Below are 10590 nucleotides of genomic sequence, written 5' to 3'. Positions count from 1 at the left end.
CACGCATCCTACTCCTCTTCTTCCTCCTCTTGGCTGTTGACCCTGTTCGTTTCCTGGTCCATCCATTATTGGAAAATTGCAACTCTGTGTTGTGGTCTGTCTATATATGCTTGCCAATTGATTCTTCATGAGATGCAACTTTGAGCAATTTAGACAACTGGTTGATTATTGGTTGAACTAACACTTTACATTCCTTCATGAGTGAGGAATCAATTTCACCTGCACGATTCATCAATTCACGTTTTTGTACAAAAGGTCTAATAGAAATGTGTAAAACTATGCTTGACAGTTTATGACAAATAGTTCAACAATTTTGCACGTAATGGCTTATGCAAGGAACTAATGCCTAGATGTTTTGAGGGGTAAGACTATTCAACAGAGAGCCATCTACTATATTTTGATCAACATGACATGAGCAATTGATAATGTGGAAAAAAGCTGACGCTTGTACATTATCAATTGCAATTTGTTCAAAGGAATAAGAAAATGCTTTAATGATGTGCACAAGTGACTAGATGATGTGGAATTTGTACAAGTAGTATCAAAAAATTGCACTTTTGATCTAAGAAATGCACCAAATGCAACAAAGCTGTAACATGTTAACTCAGGAGGATGAAAACTTATCTAATCAAGATATATTACTGTTTTATTGATCATGTATATATTTTCTACAAATGTTAGATTTTTTCTTCTCACTTTGTAACACAACAAAATGGGGGAAAAGTCAAGGGAACTTTCTGAAGGTACGGTAGGTATTTAGTTACTAGTACATTAGGTCCAGTTACCGTAGGTCAAGGGGTAAGAGTGTAATCTGTAAAATAATCCATTGTAAATTATGTGTGTAAAATATCTCAGTGATCAGTTTTGCATTCTGTTCTGTCTGTGTTTTCTCTCCGGTGTCCTTCTCCTCTTCACCCCGTCAACTAGCTCTGAATGAATGTCAATCGCAGTGTAGAGTCCAATGGCAGCCCTTGTCTGATCAGATACTCATGAAGCTGGAATAAACACAGGGTTTACATCATTTAGGACATTTGATAATGCCACATTCCTATCCTCTTCACGCTCCTTCCCCCTCATTCACTTTCCATCTGTATTCATTATACTTATTTGTTAAAGCAACCTTACATCCCTTTGATGAGTGAGATTTTTCCTCATTCTATTATCACCTTTGGAGATGAATTCATAATAATTCATAATAAAATGATACGTTTAATAGGGACTCTTACCTGATTCAAGATCTCAGATTCGGTTTGGACTGTCGTCATGGAAAATTTCACCCTCAGTACAAACCTATAACCTGTAGAGACACAATGATTCAATAATAAGAACAAGCATTAAGCAAAACAAACAGACAGACAGACAGACAGACAGACAGACAGACAGACAGACAGACAGACAGACAGACAGACAGACAGACAGACAGACAGACAGACAGACAGACAGACAGACAGACAGACAGACAGACAGACAGACAGACAGACAGACAGACAGACAGACAGACAGACAGACAGACAGACAGACAGACAGACAGACAGACAGACAGACAGACAGACAGACAGACACGTACCGTACTATAAGAAAAAAAGGAGACTTGACAGGGTTGACCACTATTGCCAATTTCATTAGATATTAAGTAAAGAAAATCACACTTACTAAACCCACTATTTGTGGTTGACTGTCCGGCAGATGTAGTTGTAGTGCTCATTTGTGTAGTTTTTGGTAGCTTAGTAGTGGTTGTGAAATTAGCTAAATGTATTGTTGTTGTATTAGGAGCTGTAGTTGTTGTATTAGGAGCTGTAGTTGTTGTATTAGGAGCTGTAGTTGTTGTATTAGGAGCTGTAGTAGTTGTACTAGGAGCTGTAGTAGTTGTACTAGGAGCTGCAGTGGTTGTTATACTAGGAGCTGCAGTTATTGTCGTAGTAGGAGCTGCAGTTGTTGTTGTACTAGGAGCTGCAGTTGTTGTACTAGGAGCTGCAGTTGTTGTCGTAGTAGGAGCTGCAGTTGTTGCCGTAGTAGGAGCTGCAGTGGTTGTTGTACTAGGAGCTGCAGTGGTTGTTGTACTAGGAGCTGTAGTAGTTGTACTAGGAGCTGTAGTAGTTGTACTAGGAGCTACAGTTGTTGTCGTAGTAGGAGCTGCGGTTGTTGTTATACTAGGAGCTGCAGATGTTGCTACACTAGGAACTGCAGTTATTGTCGTAGTAGGAGCTACAGTTGTTGTTGTAGTAGGAGCTACAGTTGTTGTCGTAGTAGGAGCTGCGGTTGTTGTCGTAGTAGGATCTGCAGTGGTTGTTGTACTAGGAGCTACAGTTGTTGTCGTAGTAGGAGCTGCAGTGGTTGTCGTAGTAGGAGTTGCAGTGGTTGTTGTACTAGGAGCTGCAGTTATTGTCGTAGTAGGAGCTACAGTTGTTGTTGTAGTAGGAGCTACAGTTGTTGTCGTAGTAGGAGCTGCGGTTGTTGTTATACTAGGAGCTGCAGATGTTGCTACACTAGGAACTGCAGTTATTGTCGTAGTAGGAGCTACAGTTGTTGTTGTAGTAGGAGCTACAGTTGTTGTCGTAGTAGGAGCTGCGGTTGTTGTCGTAGTAGGAGCTGCAGTGGTTGTTGTACTAGGAGCTACAGTTGTTGTTGTAGTAGGAGCTACAGTTGTTGTCGTAGTAGGAGCTGCGGTTGTTGTCGTAGTAGGAGCTGCGGTTGTTGTCGTAGTAGGAGCTGCAGTGGTTGTTGTACTAGGAGCAACAGTTGTTGTCGTAGTAGGAGCTGCAGTGGTTGTCGTAGTAGGAGTTGCAGTGGTTGTTGTACTAGGAGCTGCAGTTATTGTCGTAGTAGGAGCTACAGTTGTTGTTGTAGTAGGAGCTACAGTTGTTGTCGTAGTAGGAGCTGCGGTTGTTGTCGTAGTAGGAGCTGCAGTGGTTGTTGTACTAGGAGCTACAGTTGTTGTCGTAGTCGGAGCTGCAGTGGTTGTCGTAGTAGGAGTTGCAGTGGTTGTTGTACTAGGAGCTGCAGTTGTTGTCGTAGTAGGAGCTGCAGTTGTTGTCGTAGTAGGAGCTGCAGTGGTTGTTGTACTAGGAGCTGCAGTGGTTGTTGTACTAGGAGCTGTAGTAGTTGTACTAGGAGCTGTAGTAGTTGTACTAGGAGCTACAGTTGTTGTCGTAGTAGGAGCTGCGGTTGTTGTTATACTAGGAGCTGCAGATGTTACTACACTAGGAACTGCAGTTATTGTCGTAGTAGGAGCTGCAGTGGTTGTTGTACTAGGAGCTGCAGATGTTGCTACACTAGGAACTGCAGATGTTGCTGCACTAGGAACTGTAGTTATTGTCGTAGTAGGAGCTGCGGTTGTTGTCGTAGTAGGAGCTGCAGTGGTTGTTGTACTAGGAGCTGCAGATGTTGCTACACTAGGAACTGCAGATGTTGCTGCACTAGGAACTGCAGTTATTGTCGTAGTAGGAGCTGCGGTTGTTGTCGTAGTAGGAGCTGCAGTGGTTGTTGTACTAGGAGCTGCAGATGTTGCTACACTAGGAACTGCAGATGTTGCTACACTAGGAACTGCAGTTATTGTCGTAGTAGGAGCTACAGTCGTTGTTGTACTAGGAGCTGCAGTTGTTGTACTAGGAGCTGCGGTTGTTGTCGTAGTAGGAGCTGCAGTGGTTGTTGTACTAGGAGCTGCAGATGTTGCTACACTAGGAACTGCAGTTATTGTCGTAGTAGGAGCTACAGTTGTTGTTGTACTAGGAGCTGCAGTTGTTGTACTAGGAGCTACAGTTGTTGTCGTAGTAGGAGCTGCAGTTGTCGTAGTCGGAGCTGCAGTGGTTGTCGTAGTAGGAGTTGCAGTGGTTGTCGTAGTAGGAGCTGCAGTTGTTGTCGTAGTAGGAGCTGCAGTGGTTGTTGTACTAGGAGCTGTAGTAGTTGTACTAGGAGCTGTAGTAGTTGTACTAGGAGCTACAGTTGTTGTCGTAGTAGGAGCTGCGGTTGTTGTTATACTAGGAGCTGCAGATGTTGCTACACTAGGAACTGCAGTTATTGTCGTAGTAGGAGCTGCAGTGGTTGTCGTAGTAGGAGCTGCGGTTGTTGTCGTAGTAGGATCTGCAGTGGTTGTTGTACTAGGAGCTGCAGATGTTGCTACACTAGGGACTGCAGATGTTGCTACACTAGGGACTGCAGTTATTGTCGTAGTAGGAGCTGCAGTTGTCGTAGTCGGAGCTGCAGTGGTTGTCGTAGTAGGAGTTGCAGTGGTTGTTGTACTAGGAGCTTCAGTTGTTGTTGTACTAGGAGTTGCAGTGGTTGTTGTACTAGGAGCTGCAGTTGTTGTTGTACTGGGAGCTGCAGTTGTTGTAGTAGGAGCTGTGGTTGTAGTTGTCATAGCAGGAAGTGTGGTTGTTGGAGTAGGAGCTACAGTTGTGGTTGTAGAAGGATCTGTGGTTGTTGTAGTAGGAGCGGCAGTTGTTGCTGTAGTAGGAGCCTCAGTTGTGGTTGTCATATTAGGATCTGTGGTTGTGCTTGTTACAGAGCACAGGCTGCCTATTACTGGGACAAATATTACAATTATTAGGTAGCTTAACAATACCTTAAGACCAGAGACCAGAAATTGGCCCTGGCTTTTCCAAAACATCTGCCCATTTTTTCCCTCAACGTCACCACACAAAAAAATTGACAGGCCCATTGGTCTTAAGATAGACCAGCACATCTGGCATTTGCTGGAAATTCCATATAACTCGTCTATTTGTGACCTGTTTCAAGAAGCTAGGCCTAATATCGCATGTCACTACTTCACATGAGAGGCATTTCAACTTTTTTTTATTGTTATAAAAATGCATTTTTTGGCATAAAAGCCTTCTGGAATCTATGAATGTTAATGTGCCTTAATTTCAAACTTTTATGCCATCTGTATATACGAATACAATTCTTACAATACGAGCCTAGTTGGTTTAGCCACAGAAAATACAGGAACCTTCCTTTCAGCCATGATTGGTTGAGATAATGGATGGACTGGACATGCCGAGAGATGAGTTTGGGTTTGTATTCCATGAAGCACGATTCTATTTATAACATGACCTACTCAGTGTGTGTGGATCATTCTTTCTACAGCAGCTTTTTTTCCAAAGATATCATAAAGAACTGAAAATGCTTTGCTGGACTACTTTCTGGAGGATGACCATGCCATGCTGAATCTCTCTGATTCTGAAAATGAATCAGACAATGAGGAAATCCCTGATTTAGGTCAAAACATTTTAATTGAACCAGACATTGTAGAGTCCTCTAATGACAGTGATGGGGAAGAAACAGTGTCGTTGTCACGGAATAATATGACCGAGTTTTGAAATCAGTGGAAGCAGGGAGTTGATTGCCAAATAAGGAGAGAGTCCAAAAGAGAACACAGAAGGCTGTTGTATAAAACTTGTTTCTGGATTACATCTTCTAACTAAGGGCTCCCATAGAGGGAGAAGCATTCATCCATGCATACAAGTAATAGACTAGCTACATTTACAGATATTATACGTTTCTAATTTTGTAAGAAAGTTTTTTTTCATTGCAAGTTAAAGTGTACTGTTAGCTAGCTGTCTAGCTAACGTTAGCTGGCTGGCTCGCTAGCTAACGTTACTTATATGATTTGTGTAGTAATGTTATTCATATCTCTGAAAATTTCTCAATTTGCATTGACAGTTATAGCCTAATGTTAGCTAGCTAAAATTGAACCTATTTGGTTGGCTTTAGCTAGTTGCAGATTCATGCACGGTTGTATTGCCACGTTCAAAACAACTGGGAACTCATGACATCAGTGATCTTCAGATCGGAAAGTCGGCGCTCTAGAAAGAGGCCCAAGTTCCCGAGTTGGAATTCCCAATTAACTGTTTAAATCGATTTATCACAGCTGGAGGTATTTTTTTTCCAGAGTTTCCATTTGTTTTGAACTGTTACAGTTTTCTTCCTGGGAAGGAGAGGCGGACCAAAATGCAGCGTGGTTATGGTTGAACATCTTTAATAAAGATGATACCGTGAACAATATACATGTACAAAACAAGAAACCGTGGAAAAATCAAAACAGTCCTAACTGGTGCAAAACACAGAAACAGGAAACAATCACCCACGAAATACTCAAAAAAAATATGGCTGCCTAAATACGGTTCCCAATCAGAGACAACGATAAACACCTGCCTCTGATTGAGAACCACTCTAGGCAACCATAGACTTACCTAGAATACTACACTGAACACAACCCCGTCAATCTACAAAACCCCTAGACAAGACAAACACATAATCACCCATGTCACACCCTGGCCTAACCACAATAATAAAGAAAACACAAAATACTAAGGCCAGGGCGTGACATGAACGCTCGAATGTCAGAGATTTTGGCCTATTTATTGCCATATCTCCTCATGCCATTTGCACACACTGTATATATATATTTTTTTTTATATTGTGTTGACTGTACGCTTGTTTATTCCATGTAACTCTGTGTTGTTGTTTCATGTCGCACTGCTTTGCTTTATCTTGGCTAGGTCGCAGTTGTAAATGAGAACTTCTTCTCAACTAGCTTACCTGGTTAAATAAAGGTGAAATCAAATTTTTAAAAATAATGTAAAAAATTTGAGTTCCCAATTGATTTGAACGTGGCATTAGTTGGGATTATGGTTCATTGTTTAGCTAGCTAGCTACATGTCTAAACAAAAGACTCTACTATGCAAGTGACCATTTCACGGCACCGTTTAGACCTTCTGTGTCCTGTGCATGTGACAAATAACCTTTGATTTAATTTTATATAGTGTATGTTAACCAGAGATGGTAATCTGAAGAACAACTTGACCTGCACCAAAGTCAAATGAGGATATTGGCCAAATCAAGTCAAACATTATTTATCACTTGCGCCGAATACAGCAAGTGTAGACCTTATCGTGAAATGCTTACTTACAAGCCCTTAACCAACAGTGCAGTTCAAGAAAAGTTTTTTTTTAAGTTTAAAAAATATAAATAAAAAAATAAAAAAAGTAACACAAAAACATAACAATAACTAGGCTATATACAGGGGGTACCTGTATAGTCAGTGTGCGGGGGTACAGATTAGTTGAGGTAATTTGTACATGTAGGTAGGGGTGAAGTGACTATGCATAGATAATAAACAGCAAGTAGCAGCAGTGTACAAAACAAATGGAGGGGGTCAGCAGGGGTGTCAATGTAAATAGTCCAGTATGCAATTTGATTAATTGTTCAGCAGTCTTATGGCTTGGGGGTAGAAGTTGTTAAGGAGCCTTTTGGACCTATACTTGGTGCTCCGGTACCGCTGGCCATGAGGAAGCAGAGAAAACAGTCTATGACTTGGGTGACTGGAGTCTCTGAAAATGTTATGGGCATTCCTCTGACACCGCCTATTATAAATGTCCTGGAAGGCAGGAAGCTTGGCCCCAGTGATGTACTGGGGCGTACGCATTACCCTCTGTAGCGCCTTACGGTCAGATGCCGAGCAGTTTCCATACCAGGCGTAGCTGTAGAACTTTTTGAGGATCTGGGGACCCATGCCAAATCTTTTCAGTCTCTTGAGGGGGAAAAGGTTTTGTCGTGCTCTCTTCATGACTGTCTTGGTTTGTTTGGACCATAATAGTTTGTTGGTGATGTGGACACCAAGGAACTTAGAACTCTCAACCTGCTCCACTACAGCCCCGTTGATGTTAATGGGGGCCTATTCAGCCCGCCTTTTTTTGTAGTCCAAGATCAGCTCCTTTGTCTTGCTCACATTGAGGGAGAGGTTGTTGCCCTGGCAGTTCTCTGACCTCTTCCCTATAGGCTGTCTAATCGTTGTCTCACTGTTGTGTCGTCAGGAGTCTTAATGATGGTGTTAGAGTCATGTTTGGCCACACAGTCGTGGCTGAACAGGGAGTACAGGAGGGGACTAAGTACACACCCCTGAGGGGCCCCAGAGAATCAGCGTGGCAAACGTGTTGTTGACTTCCTTTACCACCTGGGAGCGGCCCATCAGGAAGTCCAGGATCCAATTGCAGAGGGAGGTGTTTAGTCCCAGGGTCCTTAGCTTAGTGATGAGCTTTGTGGGCACTATGGTGTTGAACGCTGAGCTGTAGTCAATGAACAGCATTCTCACGTAGGTGTTCCTTTTGTCCAGGTGGGAAAGTGTGGAGTGCGATTGAGATTGCATCATCTGTGGATCTGTTGGGGTGGTAATGCGAATTGGAGTGGGTCTAGGATATCCAGGACGATGCTGTTGATGTGAGCCATGACCAGCCTTTCAAAGCACATCATGGCTACCGACATGAGTGCTACAGCCAGTAATCATTTAGGCAGGTTAGCTTCACTTCCTTGGGCACAATGACTATGATGGTGTGCTTTAAGCATGTAGGTATTAAAGACTTGGTCAGGGAGAGGTTGAAAATGTCAGTGAATACACTTGCCAGTTGGTCCGCGCATGCTTTGAGTACACGTCCTGGTAATCCATCTGGCCCCGCGGCTTTGTGAATGCTGACCTGTTTAAAGGATTTGCTATTAGACATCGCGCACAAGCTGTTATTGACAAATAGACACACACACCCCCCACCCCCCACCCCTCGTCTTACCAGACCTAGCAACTTTGTTATGCCGGTGCATGGAAAATCCCACCAGCTCTATATTATCCGTGTCGTTGTTAAGCCACGACTCTGTGAAACATAATATATTACAGTTCTTAATGTCCCGTTAGTGATAATCGTATAATCGTAGATCATTAATTTTATTTTCCAATGATTGCATGTTAGCAAGTAGAACGAAGGCAGTGTGAGTTTATCCGCTCGCCTAGGGATTCTCAGAAGGCAGCCCGATCTGCATCTTCTTTTCCTCCATCTTTTCTTCACGGATTTGGGCCTGTTCCCGGGAGAGCAGTATATCCTTCTCGTCGGACTCCTTAAAGGAAAAAACTGTTTCCAGTTTGTGGTGAGTAATTGCTGTTCTGATGTCCAGAACTTATTTAAGAGACAGTAGCAACAATATTATGTACAAAATAAGTAAACAAAAAGTTAAAAACAATGCAACAAAACAAACAAAATAGCACAATTGGTCAGGAGCATGTAAAACGTCAGCCATCCTCTTCGGCGCCATCTTAACAATCACGGGATAAAGTGTAATTGTCACTTTTAGTTTTGAAATCTTTGGTTGTTTACTACACTGTGAATCCTTAAAGAGATGGGTGGGCCTAAGGCGTAAGAGTGTGTGAACGATGCTGAATGGGTGTAGAGTTCTCCAGTTGGTGTACCAAAACATTCTCGGACCATTTTCTCAAAAGTGGGTTACAAGTTTATCACATTTCAAAGCAGAATTACTTTCCTATTGTTCCTCCACTGCACTGTATGATATACTATTTTCTAGCTCTGAGTCTCTACTTCTTTCCAATATAAAAAACACTATTTCAGATTTGCTACATACGACCTGACTCCAGGTGGTGGGTCACATTTCTGATTATTTCTTCACAAAATGTAGACAGGCCCATTGGGCTAAAGATGGACCATCTGATCTGGCATTTGTCCGGACATCCCTATAACCAGTCCGTTTCTACTTAAGCTTAAGCTTGAATAGGTTTTTAAAACAATAACAATAACTTAACAGGAGATAGATACTAACCTGAGAAAATCATGATGAGAAACACCCCAAGTTCCATTGCTGTTTTGGTATTCCCTCTAATGCACGGATGAACAAAAAGATTAATCAAATTCAAAATAACTTAGAAACAATTATTATTTTCAATTATACATACTAATCAATAATACAAATTGAAATATGTTGTCTCAACACAAAAGGTATACTAAACAGTAAGCAGTTAAAAATCTCATTGAGTTTTTCTAAGTGAGATTTTTCTATCAATACGGTAAGCCTACCTGTAAGTAAGAGTGTTCACTATTCCATACAATAACATTTTGATAATAGTGCATGTACTTTCAATATATAATAATTGATAGATTAATAGAAAGCGTCTCACAAAAATGGTTGCTGCTTGTCTTCCTCGGTGTTCAGGCTTCTGTGAGCTCCTCATCAACTGAGTTTCTCTTTAATAATGTTTTCTCTGTCAGCTGGCATCCCAAATGGCATCCTATTCCCTATATAGTGCACTGCTTTGAATAGGGCCCATAGGGAATAGGGTGCCATTCAGGGTGTACACTCAGCCTCTGGTAGTTACAGTAACTATGCAGTTAAACAAGGAAGAAAAAACTATCAGTAAGCAACTTCTGGTAACACTTAAAAATCAAGCAAGAATTTATCAGCATTTGTGACTGCATTTCTTTATGTGAACTTATGTCAAATGTTGAAGATTGTCTTTTCTGTACACATAAAAGTACAGACTCATAGCTTAAATAGGGTATATCATATACTGTAGTTGGAGGAAACATAACAAAGTTATGTTGCTTTTGAAGTTGATAAACGTGTTATCCCACTTACGAGACAATAGAAGAATATGCCCTCGAAAGTGTTTCACACTTGCTCATGAGCTTTTCTATAAGGGTGCTTATTCAGCATTGATCACACCATCTTATGCCTTAGCTCCACCCATCTATTTAAGGACTCACATGTGAGGACATGTACTAAAAACAGAGTGAGTAAGGTGGTGTAGTAAACCAGCGT

At 41.7% G+C, this 10590-nt stretch overlaps 1 protein-coding gene across 2 annotated transcripts; it reads right to left on the bottom strand.

The window, feature by feature from the left end:
• Positions 1 to 480: 480 nt before the first annotated feature.
• On the bottom strand, positions 481 to 10050 carry LOC124007734 (mucin-5AC-like). Of its 2 annotated transcripts, none has more exons than XM_046318463.1 (5): positions 9950 to 10050; positions 9595 to 9650; positions 1654 to 4521; positions 1227 to 1297; positions 481 to 995 (listed from the first exon to the last, which is right to left on the bottom strand). In XM_046318463.1, the coding sequence occupies exons 2-5, from the start codon at positions 9629 to 9631 to the stop codon at positions 924 to 926; spliced, it is 3048 nt and encodes a 1015-aa protein (XP_046174419.1). In that variant the 5' UTR covers positions 9632 to 9650; positions 9950 to 10050; the 3' UTR covers positions 481 to 923. The 2 variants fall into 2 exon arrangements, with proteins under 2 accessions (XP_046174419.1, XP_046174420.1); XM_046318464.1 differs by having other exon boundaries at positions 1654 to 4515.
• Positions 10051 to 10590: the final 540 nt, after the last annotated feature.

Source organism: Oncorhynchus gorbuscha, linkage group LG21, assembly GCF_021184085.1.
Source record: "Oncorhynchus gorbuscha isolate QuinsamMale2020 ecotype Even-year linkage group LG21, OgorEven_v1.0, whole genome shotgun sequence".
Taxonomy (NCBI): Eukaryota; Metazoa; Chordata; class Actinopteri; order Salmoniformes; family Salmonidae; genus Oncorhynchus; species Oncorhynchus gorbuscha.
This window is presented reverse-complemented; position numbering and strand designations above follow the sequence as displayed.